Source organism: Chelonia mydas, chromosome 7 (assembly GCF_015237465.2).
Source record: "Chelonia mydas isolate rCheMyd1 chromosome 7, rCheMyd1.pri.v2, whole genome shotgun sequence".
NCBI lineage: Eukaryota > Metazoa > Chordata > Testudines > Cheloniidae > Chelonia > Chelonia mydas.
This window is the reverse complement of record NC_057853.1, coordinates 75,081,629-75,095,669: the sequence shown is the minus strand read 5'-3', so window position 1 is coordinate 75,095,669 and position 14,041 is coordinate 75,081,629. Positions and strand designations below refer to the sequence as shown.

General features: G+C 46.0%; 1 protein-coding gene and 1 long non-coding RNA gene across 2 annotated transcripts in view; one reads left to right on the top strand and one right to left on the bottom strand.

Annotated features, from left to right (window-relative positions):
• LOC122466467 overlaps window positions 1–10,369 on the bottom strand; it is a 37,662-nt gene extending 27,293 nt beyond the window's left edge. Inside the window, exon 1 of the long non-coding RNA XR_006291983.1 lies at window positions 10,166–10,369. This is a non-coding gene — a long non-coding RNA (uncharacterized LOC122466467). The remainder of the gene's footprint in view (window positions 1–10,165) is intronic.
• CCDC6 (coiled-coil domain containing 6) overlaps window positions 9,558–14,041 on the top strand; it is a 72,302-nt gene continuing 67,818 nt past the window's right edge. The window contains exon 1 of the mRNA XM_037904288.2: window positions 9,558–9,856. Coding sequence (XP_037760216.1) covers window positions 9,590–9,856 — 267 coding nt within the window. The 5' untranslated portion in view covers window positions 9,558–9,589. The remainder of the gene's footprint in view (window positions 9,857–14,041) is intronic.

The window sequence follows — 14,041 nt, the reverse complement described above, 5'->3', positions numbered from 1 at the left end:
GACTCCAGAGAGAAATGATATAACCAAAGTGAATAAGATATTGCAACCCACTGCCTATTAAATTCAACACTTCCTACCTACTAGTAGGGAAAACAATTCTATTCTAATGCCCCAAACACAAGAAAGGTACAAGAAAAATGTCCTCAAATTATCATAAAGCACTTCACATCAAGAACAAGGGAGAAAAACTCTACACTGATTATTTGGGTAATTGCATTAAAATATTAAAGTTCTGAAAAATATGTTTGCAATTTTTTTTTACGCAAAACCTAAAGTTTGGCATAAACAGTTTGACATTATTATCAATAAGAAAACCTGTATAATGCTGCCAGAGAGGAAAGAGCAAAAATTGCCATAAACTATATTAAAACCTGCCATCAGATGAGAAACTTATGATAATTAATGGACACAAAAGTTAAATCTTCAAATTCTCTTACCTTGGAAAAAAACCTGGATGAACATTTTCTATATACTGGTGTTATCTTTTATACAGCTCCATAAGCAGACGTGGTGCTTATTAGACGTAATAATAATGATAGCAATACCAGATCTCAGGCTTTAAGTATTTGCAGGGTGAAACAAGCTTGACAACATAGCACACCACAGTGTTGGGAGGGATATTATTTATGGAACGCCATAGGTGTGCGGCAAGTTATAGGCAATGGGGATGGGAGGTCGAGGGCTAAATAATGCAAATACACTTTCCTCCACTCTCCATGGGAGTTTAAAATGAGGTAATGTTTGCAGCATGGCCTTGGCTGCTCTCCCTGGAGGGGTATCTGACTGGCTGAGTTTTATTGGCTAAAACAGTCTCAGAGAGTCACTGTCCTAGCCACATGTGCCCTGGGGTAGCCAGCAGGATTCTTTGCTAGTAGTCCCCTGTCATAAATATAAAGGGAAGGGTAACCACCTTTCTGTGTACAGTGCTATAAAATCCCTCCTGGCCAGAGGCAACATCCTGCTACCTGTAAAGGGTTAAGAAGCTCAGCTAACCTGGCTGGCACCTGACCCAAAGGATCAATAAGGGGATAAGATACTTTCAAATCTTGGGGGGGGGGGGGGGAAAGGCTTTTGTGTGTGCTCTTTGTTTATGTGTTGTTCTCTCTTGAGACTGAGAGAGGCCAGACAGAAATCCATCTTCTCCAACCCATCCTAATCCAAGTCTCTAATATTGCAACCAGTGCAGGTAAGCCAGGCAAGGCAGATTAGTTTATCTTTTGTTTTATGTGAATTTTCCCTGTGTTAAGAGAGAGTTTTATTCCTGTTTTCTGTAACTTTAAGGTTTTGCCCAGAGCGGGATCCTCTGTGTTTTGAATCTGAATACCTTGTAAAGTATTTTCCATCCGATTTTACAGAGATAATTTTTACCTGTCTTTTTTTTTTTTTAATAAAATCCTTCTTTTAAGAACCTGACTGATTTTTCCATTGTTCCAAGATCCAGGGGTTTGGGTCTTTGATGATTTTTGTAACCAGTTGGTTAGGATATTATTCTCAAGCCTCCCCAGGAAAGGGGGTGTGTAGGGCTTGGGGGGATATTCTGGGGGTAAGATGTCTCCAAGTGGTCTCTTTACCTGTTCTTTGTCTAAAACGCTTGGTGGTGGCAGCATACTGTTCAAGGACAAGGCAAAGTTTGTACCTTGGGGAAGTTTTTAACCTAAGCTGGTAAGAATAAGTTTAGGGGGTCTTTCATGTGGGTCCCCACATCTGTACCCTAGAGTTCAGAGTGGGGAAGGAACCCTGACATGGTGGCAGAGTGGTGGGATCATATTGAACCAGAGATCATTTTGAACCAGAAGCACAGACCTGAAGAGGTTTTGGTTTTTTAAGCTGAGAGCAGCTAGAGGGTTTTCTGTCTATTTGCCCGGAGACAGAGGTGTTAGTTTTTTTACAAAGGGATCTTTCTTTTTTGAGCTGGAGTTTTCTCTACCTAAAGGCAGGGTAGTTAACCTCCTGCAGGGAAATTCACAAGTTTTTTTTTTTTTCCTAACTCTCGGGTATAGCTAGAGTTAAGCACAAGAAAGCAGGAAAATGACTACCAGTGAAGCAGCTTATAAACTAGAGCTGGCCAGATTCGAAGCTGAAGAGAAACAAAAAGAGCATGATAGACAGATGGCCTTAAGACGCTTGGAGCTGGAGGCAGAAAAAGCCAGAGTGGAGGCAGAGGAAGCTGTCCACAAGGGAGCTATGGAGGCAGAAAAAGCCAGGGTGGAGGCAGAGGAAACTGCCCACAAGAGAGCTGTGGAGGAGAAAGAAAAAGAGAGGAAGCATGCACTGGAGATGGAGAAGGCAAGGGCTCAGCAGAATATACCAACCAACCCTAGCAATCCTTCTCCAGGTCCCGCTTCCCATCCCAGAAAGTTCCCCACCTACAAGGCAGGCAATGATACCAAGGCCTTCTCAGAAAACTTTGAAAGGGCCTGCCTTGGGTACAGCATCTCTACAGACCAGTATATGGTAGAGCTGTGGCCGCAGCTCAGTGGACCCTTAGTAGAGGTGGCGGCTGAAATGCCTAAGGAACACATGAACAGTTATGAACTTTTTAAAACCCAGGCGAGAGTCAGAATGGGGCTAACACCTGAGCATTCCCATCGGCGGTTCAGAGCCCTAAGGTGGAAACCAGATGTGTCATTTACCCGACATGCCTACCACATTGTGGAACATTGGGATGCCTGGATATCAGGAGCAAGTGTTAAATCTCCAGAAGAGTTGCCCTTCCTAATGCAAATGGAGCAGTTCTTAGAGGGTATTCCTGAGGAAATAGAAAGGTACATCTTAGATGGGAAGCCCAAACTGTAATCGCGGCAGGGGAGATTGGAGCCAAATGGGTGGAGGTAGCAGAAAAGAAAAAAACTAGTAGCAGTTGGAGCGAATATCAGAAGGGGCAACCCGAAACAAAACCCTATCACCGGGGGCAACTCAAGGCCCCACCTACATCCCAAGGAAAACTCCAGACACCTTATCGTCCCACCACACCATTCTCCAGCAACCCACCTCGCCCCACTGACCAGTCAACTGGGCGATGTTTTAAATGTAATGAGTTGGGACATGTGAAGGCCAATTGCCCCAAGAACCCCAACAGATTAGAGTTCATTGCACCGGGATCACAACAAAGGTCCTCAGGCCCAGATGCCTCCCAGATACCGTTAGAGCGAAGGGAAACTGTGAGTGTGGGCAGGAAGAAGCTTACAGCGTGGAGAGACACTGGAGCGCAGGTGTCAGCTATCCCTCAATCCTTAGTGGACCCCAACTTAATCAACCCAGAGGTGCAAGTGACGATTCGACCCTTCAAGTCCAACTCTTTCGATTTGCCAACAGCCAAGTTGCCTGCCCAGTAGAAGGGCTGGTCAGGAATATGGACTTTTGCAGTCTATGATGATTATCCCATTCCCATGCGGCTGTGGGAAGACTTGGCCAACCAGGTAAAGCTGGCCAAGAGGGTGGGAATGGTCACCTGCAGCCAGACTAAGCAAGCTTCCACACCTATCCCTGTTCCTGAGCCTTCCACCAGGGCCCCATCTGTGTTACCAGAGACCCAGATGGAGGTGGTGGAACCAGATCCCCTGCCAACGACTGCAACGGTCATAGTGGATCCAGTCCCAGAGACACAGTCAAAGCCAGTCCCTGAACCAAAACTGGCAAAGCAACCAGCACCAGAACCATTGCCAGCACTGAGTCCAGCGCTTGCAACCCCGTCTACAGCTCCAACACCGTCTACAGCTCCAACACCAGAGGGCACCACCGAGCCTCCACTGGCAGCAGCAGCAGATGACCCTACACAAGAGGCTCAGCCAGAGCCTGAAATACCCCATAGTGTACCAGCGGAGAGCGGTTCACCATCAACGGAAACAGCCCCATCACCTGCATCGCTTCCAGAGGGACCAAGCCCAGGTCCACAATCCAGTGAGGACCTGATGTCTCCAGCATCAAGGGAACAGTTCCAGGCTGAACAGGAAGCAGATTAAAGCCTCCAGAGAGCTTGGACGGAGGCACGGAGCAACCCACCACCTCTCAATTCTTCTAATCGATCCCGGTTTGTTTTAGAAAGAGGACTTTTATACAAGGAAACTCCTTCTGGTGGGCACCAGGAAAACTGGCATCCTCAGAGACAGTTGGTAGTTCCAACTAAGTACCAGGAAAAGCTCTTGAGCTGAGCCCACGATCATCCTAGTGGCCATGCTGTGGTGAACAGGACCAAAGACCGTTTGGGGAGGTCCTTCCACTGGGAGGGAATGGACAAGGATGTTTCTGCCTATGTCCGATCTTGTGAGGTATGCCAAAGAGTGTAAAAACCCCAAGACCAGGTCAAAGCCCCTCTCTAGCCACTCCCCATCATTCAGATTCAATTTCAGTAAGTAGCTGTGGATATTCTGGGTCCTTTTCCGAAAAAGACACCCAAAGGAAAGCAGTACATACTGACTTTCATGGATTTTGCCACCTGATGGCTGAAAGCAGTAGCTTTAAGCAACACCAGGGCTAAAAGTGTGTGCCAGGCACTAACAGACATTTTTGCCAGGGTAGGTTGGCCCTCCAACATCCTCACAGATGCAGGAACTAATTTCCTGGCAGGAACTCTGGAAAGCCTTTGGGAAGCTCAAGGGGTAAATCACTTGGTTGCCACCCCTTACCACCATCAAACAAATGGCATGGTGGAGAAGTTTAATGGAACTTTGGGGGCCATGATACGTAAATTCATAAATGAGCACTCCAATGATTGGGACCTAGTGTTGCAGCAGTTGTTTTTGCCTACAGAGCTGTACCACATCCCAGTTTAGGGTTTTCCCCAATTGAACTTGTATATGGCGGTGAGGTTAAGGGGCCATTACAGTTGGTGAAGCAGCAATGGGAGGGGTTTACACCTTCTCCAGGAACTAACATTTTGCACTTTGTAACCAACCTACAAAACACCCTCTGAATCTCTTTAGCCCTTGCTAAAGAAAACCTAAAGGATGCTCAAAAAGAGCAAAAAACCTGGTATGATAAACATGTCAGAGAGCGGTACTTCAAAGTAGGGGACCAGGTCATGGTCTTAAAGGTGATCCAGGCCCATAAAATGGAAGCGTCGTGGGAGGGGCCATTCACGGTCCAAGAGCTGTTAATTATCTCATAGCATTCCCCACCTCAAACCGAAAGCCTAAGGTGTACCATATTAATTCTTTAAAGCTCTTTTATTCCAGAGAATTAAAGGTTTGTCAGTTTACAGCCCAGGGAGGAGATGACGCTGAGTGGCCTGAAGGTGTCTACTATGAAGGGAAAAGTGATGGTGGCATGGAAGAGGTGAACCTCTCCATGACCCTTGGGCGTATGCAGTGACAGCAGATCAAGGAGCTGTGCACTAGCTACGCGCCGACGTTCTCAGCCACCCCAAGACTGACTGAACGGGCGTACCACTCCATTGACACAGGTAATGCTCACCCAATTAGAGCCCAACCTTACCGAGTGTCTCCTCAAGCTAAAATTGCTATAGAACGGGAGATCCAAGATATGCTACAGATGGGTATAATCCGCCCCTCTGGCAGTGCATGGGCATCTCCAGTGGTTCTAGTTCCCAAACCAGATGGGGAGATACGTTTTTGCGTGGACTACCATAAGCTAAATGCTGTAACTCGCCCAGACAACTATCCAATGCCACGCACAGATGAACTGTTGGAGAAACTGGGATGGGCCAAGTTCATCTCTACCTTGGACTTAACCAAGGGGTACTGGCAGGTACCACTAGATGAATCCGCCAAGGAAAGGTCAGCCTTCATCACACATGTCGGGCTGTATGAATTTAATGTGCTCCCTTTCGGGCTGCAGAATGCACCCGCCACCTTCCAAAAATTTGTAGATGGTCTCCTAGCGGGATAGGGAGAATATGCAGTCGCCTACCTTGACAATGTGGTCATATTTTCGGATTCCTGGGCAGAACACCTGGAACATCTACAAAAAGTCTTTGAGTGCGTAAGGGAGGCAGGACTAACTGTTAAGGCTAAGAAGTGTCAAACAGGCCTAAACAGACTTGGACACAAGGTGGGTCAAGGAACTATCAACCCCCTACAGGCCAAAGTGGATGCTATCCAAAAGTGGCCTGTCCCAAAGTCAAAGAAACAGGTCCAATCCTTCTTAGGCTTGGCTGGATATTACAGGCGATTTGTACCGCAATACAGCCAAATCGCCGTCCCACTGACAGACCTAACCAAAAAGAAACAGCCAAATGCAGTTCAGTGGACTGAAGAGTGTCAGAAGGCCTTTAACCAGCTTAAAGCAACACTCACGTCTGACCATGTGCTGAGGGACTCAGACTTTGACAAACCGTTCCTACTAACCACAGATGTGTCCGAGCGTGGCGTGGGAGCAGTCTTAATGCAGGAAGGACCAAATCAAGAGTTCCATCCTGTCGTGTTTCTCAGCAAGAAGCTGTATGAGAGGGAAAGTCACTGGTCAATCAGTGAAAAGGAAGGTTATGCCATTGTCTACGCTCTGGAAAAGCTATGCCCATACATTTAGGGACAGCATTTCCACCTGCAAACCGACCATGCTGCGCTACAGTGGCTTCATACCACCAAGGGAAATAACAAAAAACTTATTCGGTGGAGTTTAGCTCTCCAAGATTTTGATTTTGACATACAACACATTTCAGGAGCTTCTAACAAAGTGGCTGATGCAATCTCCCATGAAAGTTTCCCAGAATCAACTGGTCCAAATCGTCCTTAAGATGTGGGAAATATTGTTAGTCTTTATGCAGTTAGTAGTTTATTTAGAGATGCATGTGTTTTATTAACTCTGTTTTCCCCTAGAGCTCCAGGAAGAAATCACAGCCAGTGTTTCACCCTATCTGTGATTTGGGGGGCGTGTCATAAATATAAAGGGAAAGGTAACCACCTTTCTGTATACAGTGCTATAAAATCCCTCCCGGCCAGAGGCAACATCTTGTTACCTGTAAACGGTTAAGAAGCTCAGCTAACCTGGCTGGCACCTGACCCAAAGGACCAATAAGGGGACAAGATACTTTCAAATCTTGAGAGGGGCGGGGGAAGGTTTTTGTGTGTGCTATTTGTTTATGTGTTCTCTCTTGGGACTGAGAGAGGCCAGACAGAAATCCATCTTCTCCAACCCATCCTAATCCAAGTCTCCAATATTGCAACCAGTATAGGTAAGCCAGGCAAGGCGGATTAGTTTATCTTTTAGAGTAACAGCCATGTTAGTCTGTATTCACAAAAAGAAAAGGAGTACTTGTGGCACCTTAGAGACTAACCAGTTTATTTGAGCATAAGCTTTCATGAGCTACAGCTCACTTCATCGGATGCATACTGTGGAAAGTGTAGAAGATCTTTTTATATACACACAAAGCATGAAAAAATACCTCCTCCCACCCCACTCTCCTGCTTCCCAGAAGTCTCCTACTACAGGACAGGCCTAGCAAAGAAAATAACAGAACGCCACTAGCCGTCACCTTCAGCCCCCAACTAAAACCCCTCCAACGCATTATTAAGGATCTACAACCTATCCTGAAGGATGACCCAACACTCTCACAAATCTTGGGAGACAGGCCAGTCCTTGCCTACAGACAGCCCCCCAACCTGAAGCAAATACTCACCAGCAACCACATACCACACAACAGAACCACTAACCCAGGAACCTATCCTTGCAACAAAGCCCGTTGCCAACTGTGCCCACATATCTATTCAGGGGACACCATCACAGGGCCTAATAACATCAGCCACACTATCAGAAGCTCATTCACCTGCACATCTACCAATGTGATATATGCCATCATGTGCCAGCAATGCCCCTCTGCCATGTACATTGGTCAAACTGGACAGTCTCTACGTAAAAGAATAAATGGACACAAATGAGATGTCAAGAATTATAACATTCATAAACCAGTCGGAGAACACTTCAATCTCTCTGGTCACGCGATTACAGACATGAAAGTTGTGATATTACAACAGAAAAACTTCAAATCCAGACTCCAGCGAGAGACTGCTGAATTGGAATTCATTTGCAAATGGATACAATTAACTTAGGCTTGAATAGAGACTGGGAGTGGCTAAGTCATTATGCAAGGTAACCTATTTCCCCTTGTTTTTTCCTACCCCCCTGCCCCTCCCCCCCCCCCCCCCCCCCCCCCGTTCCTCAGACGTTCTTGTTAAACCCTGGATTTGTGCTGGAAATGGCCCACCTTGATTATCATACACATTGTAAGGAGAGTGGTCACTTTAGATAAGCTATTACCAGCAGGAGAGTGGGTTTGTGTGTGTGTGTGTGGGGGGGGTGAGAAAACCTGGATTTGTGCTGGAAATGGCCCAACTTGATTATCATACACATTGTAAGGAGAGTGATCACTTTAGATAAGCTATTACCAGCAGGAGAGTGGGGTGGGAGGAGGTATTTTTTCATGCTTTGTGTGTATATAAAAAGATCTTCTACACTTTCCACAGTATGCATCCGATGAAGTGAGCTGTAGCTCACAAAAGCTTATGCTCAAATAAATTGGTTAGTCTCTAAGGTGCCACAAGTACTCCTTTTCTTTTAGTTTATCTTTTGTTTTATGTGAATTTTCCCTGTGTTAAGAGGGAGGTTTATTCCTGTTTTCTGTAACTTTAAGGTTTTGCCCAGAGCGGGATCCTCTGTGTTTTGAATCTGAATACCTTGTAAAGTATTTTGCATTCTGATTTTACAGAGATGATTTTTACCTTTCTTTTTTTTTTTAATAAAATCCTTCTTTTAAGAACCTGACTGATTTTTCCATTGTTCCAAGATCCAGGGGTTTGGGTCTTTAATGATTTTTGTAACCAGTTGGTTAGGATATTATTCTTAAGCCTCCCAAGGGAAGGGTGTGTGTAGGGCTTGGGGGGGATATTTTGGGGGAAAGACATCTCCATGAGGTCTCTTTCCCTGTTCTTTGTTTAAAACGCTTGGTGGCGGCTGCATACTCTTCAAGGACAAGGCAAAGTTTGTACCTTGGAGAAGTTTTTTTTTTTTACCTAAGCTGGTAAAAATAAGCTTTCATGTGAGTCCCCACCTCTGTACCCTAGAGTTCGGAGTGGGGAAAGAACCCTGACACTAAGGACGTGTGGGTCACCGAGCGAGCTGCCACCCGTGGGATACTGGGGGGTGACTGGAGGAGAGGGTAGGGAGGGCGAGGGTGGAGGAGGGTTTGCAGGGGCGGGTGCAGGACTAGGGTGGGGGCAGAGGACACGCAGCAGCGAGGGGTGGCTGGGCAGGCTGCGGGGGGGTGGGGTTCTGGGTGGCGGTTGAGAGAGAGAGAGGCTGCGAAGTGCGGGGGGTCACAGCGCGGGGGATTCTGGTTGCCGGGACTGGCCGCATGTGCAGAGGAAGGAGATGGGCGCCCTGGCAGGGGCGGGGCGCTCCCCGCTGCCCTGGCCGCGCAGCGCCGCTCCCGGGGGCGGCTGCAGTAGCGCCGGGCCGCGGGCGGTGTCGCTGTGGGCTGGCTGGCAGTGCAGCGGGCAGCTCCCCGCTTTCCCGGCGAGCGCGGCTCGGAGCCTGCGCCCTGCCGCCCGGCCCAGGCGGTGCGTCTCGGCCGGCCCCGCCCCCTCCCCTCTTCCCTTCGCAGGCAGCGGCTGGGTGGGAGGCGGCGGCCGCGGCGATGGCGGACAGCGCCAGCGAGAGCGACACGGACGGCGCGGGAGGCAGCGGCGTGGCGCCGGCGGGCTGCGCGGCGGGCCCCGGCGCCGGGGGCGGCAAGGCGGGCGGCATCGTGATCTCGCCGTTCCGGCTGGAGGAGCTGACGAACCGGCTGGCCTCGCTGCAGCAGGAGAACAAGGTGCTGAAGATCGAGCTGGAGACCTACAAGCTGAAGTGCAAAGCGCTGCAGGAGGAGAACCGCGACCTGCGCAAGGCCAGCGTCACCATCGTGAGTGCCGGCTCGGCGAGGGGGCTGCGGCGCGGTGCGTTGGGCAGGGCCATGCCTGCCCCCGCCGGCCCGGGAGGGAGGCGCCCGGCTTCCAGGCGCCGCTGGGCCGGGCGGCTTTCCCGCGTCGCTTTGAAGGGGGGACCCGCCTGTTGGGGAGGGTCCCCGCTTCTTGGGCGGCTTGCGGTGGGGTGCTGGGTTCCCCCAGAGGCGACCCCGGGCACCCCCTCGCTCGGTGGCTGGCCTTGCCCGCCCTGCCAATGGCGCGGGGTCCTGAGGCGCTCTCCGCCGCGGAGGTGGGGGTGTAATTACCAGAAAGAAGGTGCTGGAGCAGTGCACGAGCTGCTGACGGGAAAGCGACCCAGAGGCTCTGGGGTGGGAAGTTTCTGGGGGGAGAACTCCGTGATCTCGGAAACTCCCAGCGCTTTGCACTAGGAAGGGCTCTGCCCAGGAGCCGGGGGGGTCGGGCACCGTGTCTGCGCCCCAATCGGTGAGGACCACAGATGGAGGAGGTCAGGCTCTTCCCTGACAGGCTTTCGTTGCTATTTCTCTGCAGCTTGCCAGCTCCTTGTAGAAGGGAGTAAACATTGAGCGCACCTGTCTGGCAGTTGGGGTAAAAGCGTTGGCGGTGCTGCAGTGTGTTTGGGTTGGGTCCCTAGATGTCTGACACAATTGGAAATAGTTTAGTAAAGTTTTAACATCCTGTATGCTGATAAGGGCCTCGGGGAACTACTACAATACCTGAATCTGTTGGCACAGAACTGGGTTTAAAACACTGGGTTTTAATAGCAGGGTTTGTTGCTGTTGCAGCTCAAAGAAGTTTCCTCGTGGCAAACCTTTCAAGTAAAATGGATCTAATCATAACACATTCAGAGCCGTCTAAGTCTTAATGTATTCTTGCATAAATGGAACATTTTTGTTCTTTCTCTCTTTCTCAAATGCTTGCAGAAAAATTTAACTCAGGCGAAGTCTTTCAAAATGGGTGCCATATGAATTAGTTTATTTAAAATATTTTCCTATTTTAATGTTCTTTACTGTATGAAAACTAGAGTAGAAAATGAGAATGAGCTATAATCAGACTCCTTTAAGATTCTATACTTTCTGTCTTTTGTTTTATAGTGTTTCTGAAGTATTGTAAATACTGCACTTGGTTACGGCCCTGATCCTGCCATTGGATCTGTGCCAGTGTAAGGTAATCTGAATGGGGGCCTAAAATTTGCAGCTCGATGAGAAAACATGCTGATTTCCTCACCATGGCTAATGAAGTACAGTTGCTTACTTCTGTGCTAATAGATGGGTTCTGATCTATATGGCTTTATTTGGTAATTGATAATTAACATGCAAGTTTATTAAAATAAATGAATATTTTACAGAAAGTAAGTGTTTTGGGATTTATGTAGAACGAATATAGACATTCCATAAAGTCACTCATAGTAAAGAATGGTGTTGAATGGACTGGAAGACAGTTCATTTAAGGATACATAATTTATGGATACACTCAGTACATCTTCAGTTCACACTCCTCATCTGAGAAGACAAGTGGTAAGAAAATATGCAGGTTACCATTACGGTATTTTAGTCCCTTAGAGACTAACACATTTATTTGAGCATAAGCTTTCATGAGCTACAGCTCACTTCATCGGATGCATACAGATCACTTCATTGGATGCAGCTCATGAAAGCTTATGCTCAAATAAATTCGTTAGTCTCTAAGGTGCCACAAGTCCTCCTTTTCTTTTTGCGGATACAGACTAACATGGCTGCTACTCTGAAACCAGTATTTTATTTGTATTTTTAGTGTGCACACTACCCATTTTACATGAATAGATTGGATGGAAACTCATTTAAATTATGGCTGAAAAGTTGATTTGTAAAAATAGTCTTCAAAATAAGACTGTTTAGCATCATTGTTGCAGGTGTAGAAACACAGGATTAAAAAGTGTGCCAGTATTAAAAAATGCCCCTAGATACAAGGACAGTTATTGTAAACTTTGTCAATTTAAAACTGTGAGAAACACATTGCCTTAGCCTATGTGAGGAAGGGTCATTAATTTATGAACATTTAGGAGAATAATTAGAACTCTGTCTGCATCATGAATTATAGGATTAGGTAATCCTGAGTAAAAAAAAAAATATGTAAATATGTTTAACATGCAGCTGCTCTAGTTTTCCATTGTTTTAGAGTTCAGGTGCTTTTAGGTGAATAGTGGTTGTTATGGTAGTTAGAATTTCATTATCAAAACTAATATGCAAGCATATTGTTTTATAGTCATGAGCAAAATTCTGTGGCATAAATAACCCTACATACTTGTATTCATTGAAATTTGGTCTTGGCTCTGCACACCTTTACTTAGGTGAATAGTCACGTTGATATGCAGGATGAGTCTCTTAGAGTGCAAATGCTCGTAACTGTCCTTTATGATCTTTTATCCATGTCAGGCCTAGCAAATTCTTAGCTTTATTACAAATATATTACCAATAACTTGGCTACCCAGTTTGCTTTTTACTATTGGTGGTAGGAGTATATAGACTGTTAGGTTTGGTGGCTAAGAAAAGGAATCTGGAACTCCTCAAGAGAAACCTCTCTCCTGCTCTCCTAATAGCCATTTGAATGTCCAGCAGGATGTCTGCAGGAAAAGTGCATGAAATCGAATACAGTAGTATTTTGGTGCTATATTTGTCATCCTTGACTAATCAGGGAAATATACAGTTCTGTTATTACTTTACAAGAGGCATATGCCATGTTTTTATTAAATTAAATAGCATAGTATCTTCTGGCCCAGAAATGAAGGCTGAGAGATCTTATCAGAGACTTTCTTTTTGCCATTTACAGTGAGATATACTCAGCATGGTTTCAAAAATATACTTGCTCGTGTGTAATTTCTAAAGATAACATTAGATTTTTGCACTCATTTCCAAAATTTATACTCCGGGGTTTTCTTTGGGGACTGAATGCATTCGCTATTAATCAGATGTTAATTTATAAACAGGTGCTATTTTTGTTCAGATCTAAAATCCAGAAGTGAAGTTTATTTTAAAAAACTCAGAAGAATAGAGAAAAGAAGTACAATATATCTATGGCAACCTGTGGGCATACCAGAAAATCTAACCTCTTCAGAAGGATCTCTGTACAGTTAGCTCTTATAATGGGTTCAGTCAGAAATGCTCGGCAGTTTAGAACTCTGAAAATAGAATGTGACATATTGATGAGCACAAAGGGGCGAACTAGAGTGCAGTCACTTGTTTGAAATAGTTGCTGAAATATAGAAAAGAGAGATGATTAGGAAAATAAAATCAGCAAGGAGAGAGTGGAGGCCCTGGAGAACTGTTCACAATTTCTCTGTCAAATAGAAGTATATATTTGTAATTTATGGCAGTGCAACAGGACTAGAATTATAGGTCATTTACCATTTCTAAAGTCAACTTCTTGCTCTTTTGACATTTTCAGCCTATAAGTATTAAAGGTGTCAATTAATATGTATTTTTTAAATATATTGTAATAGTGTCTTAGATCATCAGAAAACATAACTTTATAACTAGGGCCCTACCAAATTCACAACTGTGAAAAACGTGTCATGGACTGTGAAATCTGGTTTTCCCCCATGAAATCTGTGTAGTATAAGGTAAACTTATACAAAAGACCAGATTTCACGGGGGAATACAGCATTTCTCACACTGTGGTCCTGACCCAAAAGGGGGCTGTAGGAGGTGGTGTTGCTTGGTTATTGTAGGGCTGCTAGCAAGGCACCCTGCTCTGAAGGTAGCTCCCCACCAGCAGCAGTGCAGAAGTAAGGGTGGCAATACCATACTATGCCACCCTTTCTTCTGCCCTGCTGCCTTCAGAACTAGGCGGCCAGAGAGTGATGACTGCTGGCCAAGGGCCCAGCTCTGAAGGCAGCACAGAAGTAAGGGTAGCAATACTGTGATCCCCCTACAATAACCTTACAACCCTCCCACAACCCCCTTTTGAGTCAGGACTCCTACAGTTACAACACTGTGAAATTTCAGATTTAAATATCTAAAATTAATGAAATTTACTATTTTTAAAATCCTGTGACCAGGAAATTGACCAAAATGGACTGTGCATTTGGTAGGGCTCTATTTATAATTTGTCAGGACTTTAAACCATCATTAGTATAAACATATTTGCATTCCAGATATTGTCCTATTACTCAATATAAAAATGAT